Source organism: Schistocerca cancellata, chromosome 7, assembly GCF_023864275.1.
Source record: "Schistocerca cancellata isolate TAMUIC-IGC-003103 chromosome 7, iqSchCanc2.1, whole genome shotgun sequence".
Classification (NCBI taxonomy): domain Eukaryota; kingdom Metazoa; phylum Arthropoda; class Insecta; order Orthoptera; family Acrididae; genus Schistocerca; species Schistocerca cancellata.
In genome coordinates this window covers 126846317-126865603 of record NC_064632.1, presented here as the reverse complement: position 1 = coordinate 126865603, position 19287 = coordinate 126846317, and the positions used below count along the sequence as shown (strand labels likewise).

Sequence of the window (19287 nt, the reverse complement as noted above, 5' to 3'; positions counted from 1 at the left end):
AACAGAACCTAAACGATGTCAAAGTTAGCGTAAGGAGGGCTATGCGTGAAGCGTTCAGTGAATTCGAAAGTAAAATTCTATGTACCGACTTGACAGAAAATCCTAGGAAGTTCTGGTCTTACGTTAAATCAGTAAGTGGCTCGAAACAGCATATCCAGACACTCCGGGATGATGATGGCATTGAAACAGAGGATGACAACCGTAAAGCTGAAATACTAAACACCTTTTTCCAAAGCTGTTTCACAGAGGAAGACCGCGCTGCAGTTCCTTCTCTAAATCCTCGCACAAACGAAAAAATGGCTGACATCGAAATAAGCGTCCAAGGAATAGAAAAGCAACTGGAATCACTCAACAGAGGAAAGTCCACTGGACCTAACGGGATACCAATTCGATTCTACACTGAGTACGCGAAAGAACTTGCCCCCCTTCTAACAGCCGTGTACCGCAAGTCTCTAGAGGAACGGAAGGTTCCAAATGATTGGAAAAGAGCACAGGTAGTCCCAGTCTTCAAGAAGGGTCGTCGAGCAGATGCGCAAAACTATAGACCTATATCTCTGACGTCGATCTGTTGTAGAATTTTAGAACATGTTTTTTGCTCGAATATCATGTCGTTTTCGGAAACTCAGAATCTACCATGTAGGAATCAACATGGATTCCGGAAACAGCGATCGTGTGAGACCCAACTCGCTTTATTTGTTCATGAGACCCAGAAAATATTAGATACAGGCATCCAGGTAGATGCTATTTTTCTTGACTTCCGGAAGGCGTTCGATACAGTTCCGTACTGTCGCCTGATAAACAAAGTAAGAGCCTACGGAATATCAGACCAGCTGTGTGGCTGGATTGAAGAGTTTTTAGCAAACAGAACACAGCATGTTGTTATCAACGGAGAGACGTCTACAGACGTTAAAGTAACCTCTGGTGTGCCACAGGGGAGTGTTATGGGACCATTGCTTTTCACAATATATATAAATGACCTAGTAGATAGTGTCGGAAGTTCCATGCGGCTTTTCGCGGATGATGCTGTGGTATACAGAGAAGTTGCAGCATTAGAAAATTGTAGCGAAATGCAGGAAGATCTGCAGCGGATAGGCACTTGGTGCAGGGAGTGGCAACTGACCCTTAACATAGACAAATGTAATGTATTGCGAATACATAGAAAGAAGGATCCTTTATTGTATGATTATATGATAGCGGAACAAACACTGGTAGCAGTTACTTCTGTAAAATATCTGGGAGTATGCGTGCGGAACGATTTGAAGTGGAATGATCATATAAAATTAATTGTTGGTAAGGCCGGTACCAGGTTGAGATTCATTGGGAGAGTCCTTAGAAAATGTAGTCCATCAACAAAGGAGGTGGCTTACAAAACACTCGTTCGACCTATACTTGAGTATTGCTCATCAGTGTGGGATCCGTACCAGATCGGGTTGACGGAGGAGATAGAGAAGATTCAAAGAAGAGCGGCGCGTTTCGTCACAGGGTTATTTGGTAACCGTGATAGCGTTACGGAGATGTTTAACAAACTCAAGTGGCAGACTCTGCAAGAGAGGCGCTCTGCATCGCGGTGTAGCTTGCTCGCCAGGTTTCGAGAGGGTGCGTTTCTGGATGAGGTATCGAATATATTGCTTCCCCCTACTTATACCTCCCGAGGAGATCACGAATGTAAAATTAGAGAGATTAGAGCGCGCACAGAGGCCTTCAGACAGTCGTTCTTCCCGCGAACCATACGCGACTGGAACAGGAAAGGGAGGTAATGACAGTGGCACGTAAAGTGCCCTCCGCCACACACCGTTGGGTGGCTTGCGGAGTATAAATGTAGAATTTAGATGTAGATCTCCTTCCAAGGATTAAGTGTTGTAGGCACCTGTTCCGGTCTCTATCATCCATCCATCTCTTACAAGGTCTCTTTTCACTCGACCGTGAAAGGTCTCGTTGGATTCCTTTCATGTTAATTTCTTAAATCTGTTGTCATCTACGGATTAAATTCCTCTTCTAAATTTACTGTGGTGTTTCTGACTCTATCTGGGAGGAGACTGAGCAATGGAACGCGTTAGTTTTACACATAAACAAGAACGATCTGTCATACTACTACACTTTAAAACACAGTTTATATGTAATTCATGTCACACAGTCTCATTTGGAACCTACATGCGCTTTTTTTTATATATAAAGATACTGTCATCCCCCTTCCCTTCTGTGTGAAAGGATGAATGAGCAGATGTATTTCTAGTTGCATGCTTGATGGTAGCAGACAAGCCTGTCTGCTACAGAACTGTAGGAACAACGTCGGAACAGGTAGCTACGCTTTCTAAAAGCAAAGAGGTTTCTATTCTTAGTATGGTCCTGTCCGTCCCTTGTCATGTTGGTATAGGATTTCTTATGTTCAGCCTAACTGAAAATTTAATCACCTTTATTTCAGGTTTGGATCTAAAATATCTTATGTTATCTTAAATTGCACTGCAGTCTAATTCGAGTGTGAAGTTCAGAATATCTTCCAGTAGTTGCTTTGTCACTACTTTGTGAGTAAAGTGGAACCACGTATTGACGATCCGTAACTTTAACTAAGATCATCAATCTTAAATGCGAATGTGCGTGAGATTATAACGTCTCGTCTTGACAATATTTTTCAATATAGCAACTTTTCCTTATGTTCAACCCACGTGGGGTGTACTTTGTGAGACCAGTACCACGTGCTTATACAATTTTTTGACCCATCAGATTAATAGTAAGACGATAGTAACCAGTTCGAGGTTTTTCTTTTGTAAATTGCGTTTCGATGTAATTTATTTTAATTATCAAAATTATTGAGGAGTTACAATCTTTGTGTAAACCAAGTTGACCACGTGGAGCATGTGGTGTAATCATCAAAGTTGCCCTCAGTTATTCTTTTCGGGAAGATTTCACAGGGAGTTGGTATGAATTTAGTATACGAATGTGTGGTAATTTCATGACAGACAGGATTGCGCTACGAACGTAACTTCTTTGGGTGAAAATTGAATCGGTTGGTTGTTGTTAATTTCCTCTTCCATATGTTTCAACGTTCTTCGTGTGTTATTTTATGAATGCAGTGTTGTATGCAGTCTCCCAATCTTGGCTCTATATTTGATGTGTTCTGTAAGATTAGAAACTCACATTTTCACAATCCTAAATAAGGAACCAGTTTAGTTATGAATCAAGTTAATATGCTGAAATTTTAACGGAACAATGATCAATGTTAAAATAAATGTCCAAATATAAACTTATTTATTTCTTTTTATTTAAATTCTCTCTCTCTCTCTCTCTCTCTCTCTCTCTATATATATATATATATATATATATATATATATATATATATATATATATATAATCACCGGTTGTCGTAAGATGACTATTAAAGATTATAATTAATGTTAGTCTGGTTGGGAATTTGGTAAGCTAGACTGGATACCTGGTGAAACAGTTGCTCAGTAATGCAAGGTTAACTTCCCCAGATAGGTCACAGCTTTTAACCCGCTTTTATTGTCTTGAATATCAGCACCGCTATCAGAACAACTTAATGCATCAACATTATAACCGATATTCCATTCTTTTATGTCAATCTTTTTTCTATGATTCAATCAACGTATTCCAATTCATTCTATTCTCTTCTACTTTCTCATTAACTGGAAAGATTTTTAAATCTGCTTTTCTGAACTTCTCTTTTTATTCTTATTTCATCCATTTTACTACAGTCCGCTACAGATATCATGAAACTCGTCTCTCTGGCCTGTATACGTGTTTTTGTTCTTTTTGTTACTGTTCATGATTCGGAACGATGTGGAACATCAGACATAACTTTATAATTTTATTTGTACTTCATTTCTTGTTTTTCTTTCCAAAGTTCTTCCAATTGTTACGCAGATAGGGCGATTTTTATTAACATTTTTCTCAATATCTTTATAATAGTTAAAACCAACATCACATCTTAGACAGTTAAAGTGAGATACTTGTTCCAAAATTTTCTCATTTATTGTTACTTTCGATCTGATTGGATTCTTTCGTTTGAAATCCATTATTTTTGCCTTATTTGCAGATGTAGTTAAGTTGTAATAGCTCGCGTTTCTGCTCAATCTATGTACAGCTCTTTGTAAATGATCTGTTTCCTGTATCATTATCTGGTCACCAACGTATAAAAGAGTATTTAAAGATGCGGGAGATTATATTCTTAATGCCTGAATGTATTTCATCTTTTCATTTGATAACTACGTCGTCAATATATAAATTAAATCAAGCAGGTGACTGAATGCACCCTTATGGAAAACCTTGATTTATTAAAATTTCATGTGACATTTCCGAAACTAAATTATTACTATTTTTTGTATTTACATATAGAATCTTCATGGTATAAATAAGGTGTCTAGGAAAACCTTTTATTTACAGTATTTTTCCACCTAAAAGTTTCTTTTATACGTTACCAAAGGCTTTCTCACTATGAATAAATGCTAAATGAGTTTCTAAGCCGAATTCTCGACGTTTTTCAGTTTTCAGGGGTATTATATCGATTTTCGCTTAACTTCAAACTCGATTGTTTCAGGACATTTATCCTCCTCTAAACCCGTGAGAGTTGGAGTAGTTTTCTACCTGTAGCGGTGCAAAATAGCGCGAGGATCTAATGCAGTGGTCCCCATCGTTTCTGAGACAATCGGGTGTTAGTTAGTAAAAAACCCCTCCCCCCCTTCTCTTCCGCACATCATCATCAGCGCCGAACTAAAGGTAGAATGAAAAATAATTTTCTTTGAATATTTTATTTTTAAAGTAAGGAAAGATAACTGATATTTGATTTTTGTAGGTGTCTTATTAAATCACGAGCTAATGATTCAAAAAGCAATAGGTACTACTTATTTCTAACAAACTTTCTTATAGAAATCCTGCATTGGAGTGCTACCTATAACTCCTTCTCAGAAAAGAATGCCAACTATTGACATTCACGCCCTGGTCACTTGTTGCAAGACTTGCTTCCTCTATATCACTTCTCTCCCTAGTGGCACTTGGTTCACCCACACCGGACATCTCCATTTACAATAAATCACGTTAAAATGCGCGCACTGAAGTTGCTCTTTGTAAATCATTTGATTGCTGGATCTCTTATTTGAGCACTGGACTCGCATTCGGAAGGACGACGGTTCAATCCCGCGTCCGACCATTCTAATTTAGGTTTTCCGTGATTTCCCTAAATCGCTCCAGGCAAATGCCGGTATGGTTCCTCTGAAAGGGCACGGCCGACTTCCTTCCCCGTCCTTCCCTGATCCGACGAGACCGATGACCTCGCAGTTTGGTCTCTTCCCACAAACAGCCCAACCCAACCTCTTATTTGAAAAGGCAGAAATTGGAAGACCTCAGGCTGCCAGTCGTTTCCGTCTGACCACTACCACTAATAATATAATTATACTGACAATTATATCATTTGTTCTTGCGAAGTGCACAATGAAGCAGTTTATGACCTGTTGAGGGAACTATCTATAATTGGAGAAGGCATTTCCATGGAATATTTAAGCGTATGTCATCTATATATCTCACTTTTACTATCATAGACGCATGTTGCAGATTATGTGATTTGTGGGTGGAAGTTTTTTTTGTTTTTTTCTTTTTTTTCACTTATCAGTCTTCTGACTAGTTTGTCCGCATCTCGTGGTCGTGCGGTAGCGTTCTCGCTTCCCACGCCCGGGTTCCCGCGTTCGATTCCCGGCGGGGTCAGGGATTTTCTCTGCCTCGTGATGGCTGGGTGTTGTGTGCTGTCCTTAGGTTAGTTAAGTTTAAGTAGTTCTAAGTTCTAGGGGACTGATGACCATAGATGTTAAGTCCCATAGTGCTCAGAGCCATTTGAACCATTTTCTTCTGACTAGTTTGATGCGGCCTGCGACGAATTCCTGCCCTGTGCCAACCTTTTCCTACGTCCTCAGTTATTTGCTGGAGGTATACAAGTATCTGTTTTCTTATACAGTTTTTACACTCTACAGCTCCCTCTAGTACCACGGAAGTGTTTCCTTGATGTCTTAGCATGGCCTATCGGCCTGTCCCTTCTTTTTGTCGGTGTTTTCCACATATTCCTTTCCTCGCCTATTCTGCGGACAACCTCCTCTTTCCTTACCTTATAAGTCCACCTAATTCAACGTTCTTCGTAACATCACGTCTCAAATTCTTCTATTCTCTTCTGTTTCGGTTTCCCATAACCCATTTCTCACTGTCATATACATTCTCAGAAATTTGTTCCTCAAATTGTCTGATACTTGTAGACTTCTCTTGTCAAGGAATGGCCTTTTTGTCAGTGCTAGTCTGCATTATAGTTCTCCTTACTCCGTCCGTCATCGGTTACTTTGCTGCCTACGTAGAACAATCCCTTAACTTCACCTACTTCAAGATAAGTTTCTCACCGTTCTCATTTCTGCTACTTCTCGTTACTTCAGCTTTCTACAATTTACTCTCATTCTATGTTCTGTACTCATTACACTGTTCATTCCATTCAACAAGTCCTGTAATTCTTCTTCACTTTCACTGAGGTTAGAAATATCATCAGTGAATCTAAACATTGATATCCTTTCATCTTGAAGTTTAATCCGATCCTTGATTATTTTTTATATCCGTCATGGTTCTTCGAAGTATACAGGGTGGTCCATTGATAGTGACCGTGCCAAATATCTCACGAAATAAACATCAAACGAAAAAACTGCAAAGAACGAAACTCGTCTAGCTTGAAGAGGGAAACCAGATGGCGCTATGGTTGCCCCGCTAGATGGCGCTGCCAAAGGTCAAAGGGGTATCAACTGCGTTTTTTAATATAGGAACCGCCATTTTTATTACATGTTCATGTAGTACGTAAAGAAATATGAATGTTTTAGTTGGACCACTTTTTTCGCTTTGTGATAGATGGCGCTGTAATAATCACAAACGTATAAGTACATGGTATCACGTAACATTCCGCCAGTGCGGACGGTATTTGCTTCGTGATACATTACCCGTGTTAAAATGGACCGTTTATCAATTGCGGAAAAGGTCATATCGTGTTGATGGATGGCTATTGTGATCAAAATGCCCAACGGGCGTGTGCTATGTATGCTGCTCGGTATCCTGGACGACATCATACAAGTGTCCGGACCGTTCGCCGTATAGTTACGTTATTTAAGGAAACAGGAAGTGTTCAGCCACATGTGTAACGTCAACCACGACCTGCAACAAATGATGATGCCCAAGTAGGTGCTTTAGCTGCTGTCGCGGCTAATCTGCACATCAGTAGCAGACAAATTGCGCGAGAATCGGGAATCTCAAAAACGTCGGTGTTGAGAATGCTACATCAACATCGGTTGCACCCGTACCATATTTCTATGCACCAGGAATTGCATGGCGACGACTTTGAACGTCGTGTACAGTTCTGCCACTGGGCACAAGAGAAATTACGGGACGATGACAGATTTTTTTGCACGCGTTCTTTTTAGCGACGAAGCGTCATTCACCAACAGCGAGCGGTAATGTAAACCGGCATAATATGCACTATTGGGCAACGGAAAATCCACGATGGCTGCGACAAGTGGAACATCAGCGACCTTGGCGGGTGAATGTATGGTGTGGCATTATGGAAGGAAGGAATATTGGCCCCCATTTAATCGATGGCAATCTAAATGGTGCAATGTATGCTGATTTCCTACGTAATGTTCTACCGATGTTATTGCAAGATGTTTCACTGCATGACAGAATGGCGATGTCCTTCCAACATGATGGATGTCCGGCACATAGCTCGCGTGCGGTTGATGCGGTATCGAATAGCATATTTAATGACAGATGGATTGTTCGTCGAAGCATGTTCACCGGATCTGACGTCCCCGTATTTCTTTCTGTGGGGAAAGCTGAAGGATATTTGCTATCGTGATCTACCGACAACGCCTGACAACATGCGTCAGCGAATTGTCAATGCATGTGCGAACATTACGGAAGGCGAACTACTCGCTGTTGAGAGGAATGCCGTTACATGTATTGCCAAATGCATTGGGGTTGACGGACATAATTTTGAGCATTTATTGCATTAATGTGGTATTTACAAGTAATCACGCTGTAACAGCATGCGTTCTCAGAAATGATAAGTTCACAAAGGTATATGTATCACATTGGAACAACCGAAATAGAATGTTCAAACGTACCTACGTTCTGTATTTTAATTTAAAAGACATACCTGCTACCAACTGTTCGTCTAAAAATGTGAGCCATATGTTTGTGACTATTACAGCGCCCTCTATTACAAAGCGATAAAAGTTGTCCAACTAAAACATTCATGTTTCTTTACTTACTACACGAATATGTAATAAAAATGGGGGTTCCTATTTTAAAAACTCTGTTGATTTTCGTTTGACCAGCGCCATCTAGCGGGCAAAACATAGCGCCATCTGTATTCCCCCTTCAAGCTAGACAAGTTTCGTTCTTTGTAGTTTTTTCGTTTGACGCTTATTTCGTGAGATATTCGAGCCGGTCACTATCAATGGACCACCCTGTAGTCTGACCAACAGGGCAAAGATGACATCCCTATCTTACATTCTTATTGCTTCCTCTCTGTTCTTGTACATATTGTGCATTACCCATCTTTTCCAATAGCTTACCCACATTTTTCTCAGGGTTTCGAACGTCTTGCACTGTTTTACATTCTCGAACGCTTTTTCGCTCAATAGACCCTATGAATGTGTCTCGACTTTTCTTCAATTTTGCGTCAACGTCAGAACTGCCTTCATCTAATAGATCCTCAATTTTCTTGTCTTTCCTTCTGTATATAATTCTTATAAACAAATGGGATGCCTGAAGTGTTAAAATGATTGTACCATAATTCTCGCACTTGTCGGCTCTTGCTATCTTCGGAATCGTGTGGATGATGTTTCTCCGAAAGTCTGATAGTATATCGCAGATGCATACATTCTACACACCATCGTCAATAATTGTTTCGTTGCTATTTCCCCCAATGATTTAAAAAAATTCCGATGGAATATTATCTATCCCCTCAGCCTCATTTGATTTTAAGTCTTCCAAAGCTCTTCTAGTACTAGATCAACTATCTCTTCTCCTGTTTCTTCGTTCTTCTTCGACGTCATGAGATAAGTGCTCCACCCTCAGTGTACTCTTTCCACCTATCCGCTCGCTCCTCTGCATTTAACATACCCCATTGCACTCTTAATTTTGCCGAAGGTTGTTTTGAGTTTTCTATTTGCTGATTCAGTTCTTCCAACACTCATTTCTTTCTCAGTTCTTCGCATTTTCCATTTAGGGATTCCTCCTTAAATTCCCTGCATTTCCTATTTATTTAATTCCTAAATGACTTTTATTTCTGTATTCCTGAATTTCCCTCAACATTTTTGTACTTCCTTCCTTCTCCGATCACTTCTGTTATCCGTGGTTTCTTTGCAGTTACTTTCTTTGTACCTACGTTTTTTCTCTCCAACTTCTGTGACTGCTCTTTTTAGAGACGTTCATTCCTCTTCAACTGAACTCCCTACTGAGCTATTCATTGTCACAATAATCGTATTGATAGCCTCAGAGAATTTCATGTGTATCTGCTCATTCCTCAGTATATCTATATCCCACTCTTTGTGCATTGATTCTTCCCGACTTAAACTTCAGCCTACTCTTCACCGTTACCAGATTGTGATCCGGGTCTACATGCTGTTTGGAAATTCCCGCTACAATCTTATAGAACTTGTATAGTGGAGTGAGTAAATAATAATTTGGACAGGAACCCATGTCCACAAACGTATAGTTTCCTTGCTGCAGCCGTTTGAAAACATGTTTGCTAGGTAGGTATACAACAGGTTAGTCACAATTTGGGGTATCGTCTGATGTCTTTTGATGCCTGTCCTACCTGTCTGACCTGGTTCGAGCCTCATTCACGCGTTGCGAGTGTTTGAGCTGCATAGGTGAGTACATGTTTGGAAAATATGCTGATATAATTCTTCTGAATGGCGAAGCTCACGACAGTCAAGATATTTCTCCACAACGTCTCACTCCATCGCATATCCTTTTCGCACAATTTCGCAACGGCTTCCAGAAAGGGTACCTTCATCGTCAGAAAGCATGACGGTGGTGCTCCAAGGAGACGCCGCACACCCGAGTCAGAAGAGGCCGTACTGCATCACGTTGAAGAGAACCCATCAACAAGTACGCGAGCAATTTCTTTGGGTATTAATGAGTGTAACTGTGAAACAAGTAATGTACTGACTCACGCCTAATGAGATACTTGTAAAAGTGGTTGTGTTAGCAACAGGTTTTCAAATTGTGTAGTGCAGTGAAGGTATGTTTCCAGACATGGGTTCTGAATCAAAATACCTACTCACACCCCTCTACAAGTCACCCTGCATATGTGCCCTTTTGGGACGCCTCATAATCCAATATCTGATTTCGAATCTCTGCCTGATCATGATTTAATCTAATTGAAATCTTCCCGTATCTCCCGGCTTTTGCAAGTATACTTCCTCTTCTTGTATTTCCTGAACAGAGTTTTCATTTCTACCATCTGAAATGTATTACAGAACTCGATTGTCTTTATCCTCTCTCATTCCTACTAATACTAGAAAACCCGCTTTGTCCCGTAACCTTTTTTTCCACTTCTTCCGCTACTATTTGAGGAAAATGTTGACACATACTTGCACAAGCTGTAGCCTACACCACACTGTGTCACGTGATAATGCTAGTATTCGAAAAAAATGTAATTATTCGTAACTTAATAAGTAATACACACTCGTGATTTGGAGATATTAGTAATGTTCCCAGAATGAAATTTTCACTCTACAGCGGAATGTGCGCTGATATGAAACTTCCTGGCAGATTAAAACTGTGTGCCGGACCGAGACTCGAACTCGGGACCTTTGCCTTTCGCCTTTGGAAGGTAGGAGACGAGGTACTGGCAGAAGTACAGCTGTGAGGACGGGGCGTAAGTCGTGCTTGGGTAGCTCAGTCGGTAGAGCGCTTGCCCGCGAAAGGCAAAGGTCCCGAGTTCGAGTCTCGGTCCGGCACACAGTTTTAATCTGCCAGGACGTTTCAGTAGTAGTGTTGTTTCAAAAATTATTTAATTTCTCATACCGAAAGACGATTAAATACTTTTTTTTACTCTTTTGATTGCGTTTTGCTCCTCAGGGGGTAATTATCCCAGGTCGGGAACCGCTGATTCAAGGAGACGAGCAAGCGGCCAGCGGCGACCGTGGTAAATGTGGCCGGGCGGAGCAGAACAGATACGAGAGTTGGAGTGAGGGCCGAGGAAGACCTCTGGCGGCTGAGCGACAAGAGGGGACAGCGACGCCGGCTGCGAGGACTGACCAGCCGGTACTGTCCCGGTGCCCGAGGAGTCGGTATCCAGCTGGACTGCGCCTTGTGCTGTCTGTCCCGCGCGTCGGACACCCACAAGCGAAACTTTCATACTGACAGCCCCTTACCTTGCGGTTCACACAGTCAATTGCCAGGATGTGCCACACGGCAATGTTACGTACCTTACCTCACAGTATTTTCGAGCTATTGAGCAAGTTTCTTTAACTTTTGTTTCCTACGTCTTTTTGAAGATTTCGCAAAGTTAGAGTAGAGTACAGTTTTACCACGAATTCATTTTTAAATATTTGTTTGAAGTATGATGTAATTCTGCTTTTTATTGAGACTTATATGAACAAATTTTTTAGTGCCATAAGATTTTTGCCCAATTGGTATTTAACTGAAAAGGAACATTTTTGTGATTATTGTACTCATGTCGATACATATTTGTTAATAACTAATTATCCTTGTGTTTGATAGTTGTTACCCAGTAGAAAAGGTGTCTGATAACAAACTGTGTGACTATTTACATATATCTGCCCTCACACAATCTCCAACCAGTTTCAATTCTCAACTGGCTGCTTATTGATGCAAAGAAATTATTTTTACACTTACATCTTGTATATATATTGTGAAAGCTTTTGTGTGTGTGTGTGTGTGTGTGTGTGTGTGTGTGTGTGTGTGTGTGAGTTAGTATGGTATTTCGGTCGGAGGTTCCAAATATAGTGCTCATGCGTTCTTGAAGTGTGTCTAGTTTTTGCTGAAGAAGGCTTTGGCCGAAAGTTACGTGTACAACTCTTTTCGTTGTGACTCTCTGCTACTCTATACAGTGAATCATCTTCACGGTGACTAGTAGTCTATCCTTCACCTAATTTCTCGCGACACATTTTGCAGACAATATTCACATACAGGGTGAAAATTTTTGAACTGTATGAAAAAAAAAACACCTTAAATTAGTTACAAACTGCGGCGTGAACCACACTTTATACAACATGTAAACGTCACTACAGATATTTTGACTTAAGTTATGACATGTTCGATATGCCTGCCATAATTGGCAATGATGTCCACAGACGAAAGCGAAATTCTGCGTGAACCGCTGAAGTGTCGGAACATCGATGATGTCAATGACCTCCTAAATGGCTGTTTTCAGCTCAGAAATGATTTTGGGGTTATTGCTGTACTCCTTGTATTTAATATAGCCCCACAAAAAGGAATATGTGCGCAGATTCGGAGAATATGGTGACCAATCGAGGCCTGCGCCAGTGGCCTCTGTGTACCGCAGAGCCAGAATGCGGTCCCCAAAGTTCTCCTCCAGGATATCAAACTCTCTCCTGTTTCGAGCTCCGTCTTGCATGGACCACATGTTGTCGAAATCAGGGTCACTTTGGATAATGGAGATGAAATCATCTTCCAAAACCTTCATGCACCGTTCGGTGGTCATCGTGCTATCAAGGAATATCGCACCGATTATCCCGTGACTGGACACTGCGCACCACACAGTCACCCATTTAGGGTGAAGAGACTTCTCGATCACGAAAGCTGATTCTCAGTCCCCCAAATGCGCCAATGTTGTTTATTAACGAACCAATCCAAATGAAAGCAGGCTTCGTCGCTAAACCAAACCATACAGCGCTTACTAATTCCCGTCATACTCCGCGGCCAACCGTACTGTTTGAACGTCCTAACGCAATCCATTCAGAAGTTATGACGATTTTATTTCATATAGTTCAGTCATTGTCACCTTTACATCACTGAATTTATCAGTACAATTATATCATTTTACGAGCCGTAATTCAGGAGATATGACTTCATAAACACTGAGATATGAGGAAAACTGCGGCATCGTTTCTAAGATTTAAAATTATTATTTTTTTGACACTAACCGTATTACCAACACTTTTTCCCAACAGTATAGGTCAGATGATATGGCATCATAAACAATGAGCTGAATGGAAAGCTGTACAGATGAGAAGAAAGGGGGGAAGAGACAGATAGACAATGAGGTGAGGAAGAGATGGAGAGGGGAAAGGAGGCAATGGACAGAGAGAGGACGAGGAGGAGATCAACAGTGAGTTAGGTGTGGAGAAGGACGAGAGAGGTTGGAGAAAATGGACAGAGAGAGAGAGGGGTGGAAGGAGCAGTTGGACGGAATGAGGGGTTGCAGGAGGTGGACAGAGAGGGGAAGAGGAGAGAAGAGATGACTGATAGAAGACTGATATAAATATATGCCAGGCACTTTTTGTAAGCATCTCTTTAACCATACGTAACACTGCGGGATGACGCTACTAGCATTCCATATATTTTTTGATAATGAAACAATTCATTATTTTTAAACAAAAATATTCTACACATATCAAAAAAAGTTTTGCATCACCTCAGTTCCGAGAGTTATGGAACCTGTACAGAAAATTGGAATAGAGAGCAACATAAACATCATTTCCATCCTTTTTATTGCTCATGAAAACCACACACTGTATGTTGCACCACCATACAGCGAGATCTTCAGAGGTGGTGGTCCAGATTGCTGTACACGCTGGTACCTCTAATACCCAGTAGCACGTCCTCTTGCATTTATGCATGCCTGTATTCGTCGTGGCATACAACCCACAAGTTCATCAAGACACTGTTGGTCCAGACTGTCCCATTTCTCAACGGCAATTCGGCGTAGGACCCTCAGACTGATTGGTGGGTCACGTCGTCCATAAACAGCTCTTTTCGATCTATCCCAGGCATGTTCGATAGGGTCCATGTGTGGAGAACATACTGGCAACCCTAGTCGGGTGATGTTATCCTGAACGAAGTCGTTCACAAGATGTGCACGATGGGGGAGCGAACTGTTGTCCATGAAGACGAATGCCTCGGCAATATGCTGCCGATATGCTTGCACTATCGGTCGGAGGACGGCATTCACGTACCGAACAGCCGTTACGGCGTCTTCCATGACCATCAGCGGCGTACGTCAACCCCACATAATGGCACCCAAAAATAGCAGGTAATTTCCACCTTGCTGCACTCGCTGGAGACTGTGTCTAAGGCGATCAGCCTGATCGGGTTGCCTTCAAACACGTCTCCGACGATTGTCTGGTTGAAGGCATATGCGACACTCATCGGTGAAGAGCATGTGATGCCAATCCTGAGCGGTCCATTCGGCATGTTGTTAGGCCCATCTATACCGCGCTGCATGGTTTCGTGGTTGCAAAGGTGGACCTCGCCATAGACGTCGGAGGTGAAGTTGCGCATCATGCAGCCTATTGCGCACAGTTTGAGTCGCAACACGACGTCCTGTGGCTGCACAAAAAGCATTATTGCACATGGTGGCGTTGCTGTCAGGGTTCCTCTGAGCCATAATCCGTAGGTAGCGGTCATGCACTGCAGTAATAGCCTTTGGGCTGCCTCAGCGAGGCATGTCATCGACATTTCCTGTCTCTCTGTATCTCCTCCATGTCCGAACAACATCGCTTTGGTTCACTGCGAGACGCCTGGCACTTCTCTTGTTGAGAGCCCTTCCTGGCACAAAGTAACAATGCGGACGCGATGGAACTGCGTTATTGACCGTCTACGCATTGTTGAACTACAGACAACACGAGCCTGTACCTCATTCCTGGTGGAATGATTGGAACTGATCGGCTGTCAGACCCCCTCCGTCTAACAGGCGCTGCTTATGCATGGTTGTTTACTTCTTTGGGCAGGTTTAGTGACGTCTGAACAGTCGAATGGACTGTGTCTGTGATAGAATATCCACAGTCAACGTCTATCTGCAGGAGTTCTGGGAACAGGGGTGATGCAAAACTTTTTTTGATATGTGTATGTATTTCATGCTCATTATGGGACATGTTGAAGCTGGGATTACAGAATACTTTATGAGTGGGGGCAGTAACTATGATCCCCGAAAATCGAACCCTGGATCAGCACCTGCATTAGTGTGGGAGTTAAATACAGGGTGATTCAAAAAGAATACCACAACTTTAGGAATTTAAAACTCTGCAACGACAAAAGGCAGAGCTAAGCACTATCTGTCGGCGAATTAAGGGAGCTATAAAGTTTCATTTAGTTGTACATTTGTTCGCTTGAGGCGCTGTTGACTAGGCGTCAGCGTCAGTTGATGTTAAGATGGCGACCGCTCAACAGAAAGCTTTTTGTGTTATTGAGTACGGCAGAAGTGAATCGACGACAGTTGTTCAGCGTGCATTTCGAACGAAGTATGGTGTTAACCTCCTGATAGGTGGCGTATTAAACGTTGGTATAAACAGTTTACAGAGAATGGGTGTTTGTGCAAAGGGAAAAGTTCTGGACGGCCGAGAACTTGGGATGAAAATGTAGCACGCATCCAGCAAGCATTTGTTCGCAGCCAAGGAAAATCGACTCGCAGAGCTAGCAGAGAGCTGCAAATTCCACAATCAACTGTATGGGGAGTCCTACGAAAAGGGTTAGGATCGGCCGCCAGGCAGCCCGTGACAGAGCACTTCATCACTGGCCTCCAAGAAGCCCTGATCTCACCCCCTGCGATTTTTTCTTATGGGGGTATGTTAAGGATATGGTGTTTCGGCCACCTCTCCCAGCCACCATTGATGATTTGAAACGAGAAATAACAGCAGCTATCCAAACTGTTACGCCTGATATGCTACAGAGAGTGTGGAACGAGTTGGAGTATCGGGTTGATATTGCTCGAGTGTCTGGAGGGGGCCATATTGAACATCTCTGAACTTGTTTTTGAGTGAAAAAAAAACCTTTTTAAATACTCTTTGTAATGATGTATAACAGAAGGTTATATTATGTTTCTTTCATTAAATACACATTTTTAAAGTTGTGGTGTTCTTTTTGAATCACCCTGTATAATAGGATGGAGCACATGGCCGTGCAGTGAGTATGCTGGTGGGAGGTACTCACGTCGACGGAGATGCCTGGCACGGGGAAGAGGAGCGCCGGCGGCGAGTCGCGGGGCACGTAGCGGTAGAACTCGCGGCCGTCCTTGTACCACTTGACGGAGTACAGCGACTCGCCCTCCAGGTCGAAGCGGCACTGCAGGCGCGCCGACTCGTGGCGCACCGCGTGTGCCGGGATGTGCGCCTCCGCCATCCGCAGGCCCGCCGAGCCTGCAACACCGGCGCTCGTCAACGTCGCAGGTTCAAATGTGTGTGAAATCTTATGGGACTTAACTGCCAAGGTCATCAGTCCCTAAACTTACACACTACTTAACCTACATTATCCTAAGGTCAAACACACATACCCATGCCCGATGGAGGACTCGAACCTCCGCCGGGACCAGCCGCACAGTCCGTGACTGCAGCACCCCTAGACCGCTCCGCTAATCCCGCGCGGCTCATCGCACGTTCCACTGCGACTAGCGGAACAGACTACAGTACTCCGGTGGGGGTCTCCACAGGCAATGGGATATAGATAGACAGTCGTTTATATTTCAGACCAGGACCCTAGGGAAATCCTCGGCGTGTTGCACGTCTATCTCCACTGGCACCCGTGGGACACCAAAGCCGCAGACCGTTACCAACACGCGACCTTTCCACGTCATTGTGGCCGAAGCGATGTAACTTCGGTCCTCCACAAAAGAACAGCCCTCATCTAGTCACAGACGCCAAAAAGCTCGTCCTTTGCTAACATGAGAACCCCGACTACTAAACATGCAATAGTAGGCCCATAAAACATTAAAAAGATTTCTCAAACTAGAGTGACGCTTAAATTCGCTGGTAAAATTGTTACCCTCTATTTCCGTGAGAGGGGATTGCAATATCGTACCTGTTCTACTCCTCAAGCCACGGGATACCAATTCGATTCTACACAGAGTACGCGAAAGAACTTGCCCCCCTTCTAACAGCCGTGTACCGCAAGTCTCTAGAGGAACAGAAGGTTCCAAATGATTGGAAAAGAGCACAGGTAGTCCCAGTCTTCAAGAAGGGTCGTCGAGCAGATGCGCAAAACTATAGACCTATCTCTCTGACGTCGATCTGTTGTAGAATTTTAGAACATGTCTTTTGCTCGAGTATCATGTCGTTTTTGGAAACTCAGAATCTACTATGTAGGAATCAACATGGATTCCGGAAACAGCGATCGTGTGAAACCCAACTCGCATTATTTGTTCATGAAACCCAGAAAATATTAGATACAGGCTCCCAGGTAGATGCCATTTTCCTTGACTTCCGGAAGGCGTTCGATACAGTTCCGCACTGTCGTCTGATAAACAAAGTAAGAGCCTACGGAATATCAGACCAGCTGTGTGGCTGGATTGAAGAGTTTTTAGCAAACAGAACACAGCATGTTGTTCTCAATGGAGAGACATCTACAGACGTTAAAGTAACCTCTGGCGTGCCACAGGGGAGTGTTATGGGACCATTGCTTTTCACAATATATATAAATGACCTAGTAGATAGTGTCGGAAGTTCCATGCGGCTTTTCGCGGATGATGCTGTAGTATACAGAGAAGTTGCAGCATTAGAAAATTGTAGCGAAATGCAGGAAGATCTGCAGCGGATAGGCACTTGGTGCAGGGAGTGGCAACTGACCCTTAACATAGACAAATGTAATGTATTGCGAATACATAGAAAGAAGGATCCTTTATTGTATGATTATATGATAGCGGAACAAACACTGGTAGCAGTTACTTCTGTAAAATATCTGGGAGTATGCGTGCGGAACGATTTGAAGTGGAATGATCATATAAAATTAATTGTTGGTAAGGCGGGTACCAGGTTGAGATTCATTGGGAGAGTCCTTAGAAAATGTAGTCCATCAACAAAGGAGGTGGCTTACAAAACACTCGTTCGACCTATACTTGAGTATTGCTCATCAGTGTGGGATCCGTACCAGATCGGGTTGACGGAGGAGATAGAGAAGATCCAAAGAAGAGCGGCGCGTTTCGTCACAGGGTTATTTGATAACCGTGATAGCGTTACGGAGATGTTTAACAAACTCAAGTGGCAGACTCTGCAAGAGAGGCGCTCTGCATCGCGGTGTAGCTTGCTCGCCAGGTTTCGAGAGGGTGCGTTTCTGGATGAGGTATCGAATATATTGCTTCCCCCTACTTATACCTCCCGAGGAGATCACGAATGTAAAATTAGAGAGATTAGAGCGCGCACAGAGGCTTTCAGACAGTCGTTCTTCCCGCGAACCATACGCGACTGGAACAGGAAAGGGAGATAATGACAGTGGCACGTAAAGTGCCCTCCGCCACACACCGTTGGGTGGCTTGCGGAGTATAAATGTAGATGTAGATGTACGGTACGTGGTCGAGGTCATACTGTACCACTAGTCATTTCCTTTTCCTTTCACAAACAGAGCCAGGGAAAAATTTGTCTTATCTTTGTGATCCTTACGAGAAATTTACGTTGGTGGCAGTAAAAGCGTTTGGAAGTCAGTTTTCAAGCGCCGATCTCTAGATTTTCTCAATGGTGTGCCTCGATAAGAACGTCCATTTCTCTCCGCGGAGTCCGATTAACTCCGTAATATTTGCATGTTCTTGAAACCCACCGGTAACAGACCCAACACGCCGCGTGTGAATTGCTCGATGTCTTCCTTTAATCCGACGTATGCGCATCCCAAACACTCGAGCAGTGCTCAAGAATAGGTCGCACTAGTGTCCCATATGCAGTCCCCCTTATGGATCAATCACACTTTAGTAAACTTCACCCAATTTACCGAAGTCGACTATTTACCTTCCCTACTACAATCCTTACATACTCGTTCCATTTAATATCGCTTTGAAAAGTTACGGCTAGAAGTTTAATCGACGTCATTGTGTTAAGCAGCACAGCACTACTCATGCGGTTTGTTTTTCCCACTCATTTGCATTATTTTACATTTTTCTACATTTAGAGTCAGTTGCCACTCAACACACCAATTTCTAATTTTGTCTAAGTCGTCTTGCAGCCCCCAAAAGTCACTCAACGACGACAGCGTCCTGTACATCAAAGCATTATCAGCAAGCAGCCGCAAATTGATATCTGATGGGAATGAACAATTCGACCTGTTGCCTTGGGAATTCCCCAA

The 19287-nt window shown here is 42.8% G+C and overlaps 1 protein-coding gene across 1 annotated transcript in view; it reads right to left on the bottom strand.

Annotated features, from left to right (window-relative positions):
• The window catches only part of LOC126092665 (cell adhesion molecule 2-like), a 140259-nt gene extending 123881 nt beyond the window's left edge, over positions 1-16378 (bottom strand). Inside the window, exon 1 of the mRNA XM_049908387.1 lies at positions 16177-16378. Within this exon, the coding sequence (XP_049764344.1) occupies positions 16177-16365 (189 nt within the window). The 5' untranslated portion in view covers positions 16366-16378. The remainder of the gene's footprint in view (positions 1-16176) is intronic.
• Positions 16379-19287: the final 2909 nt, after the last annotated feature.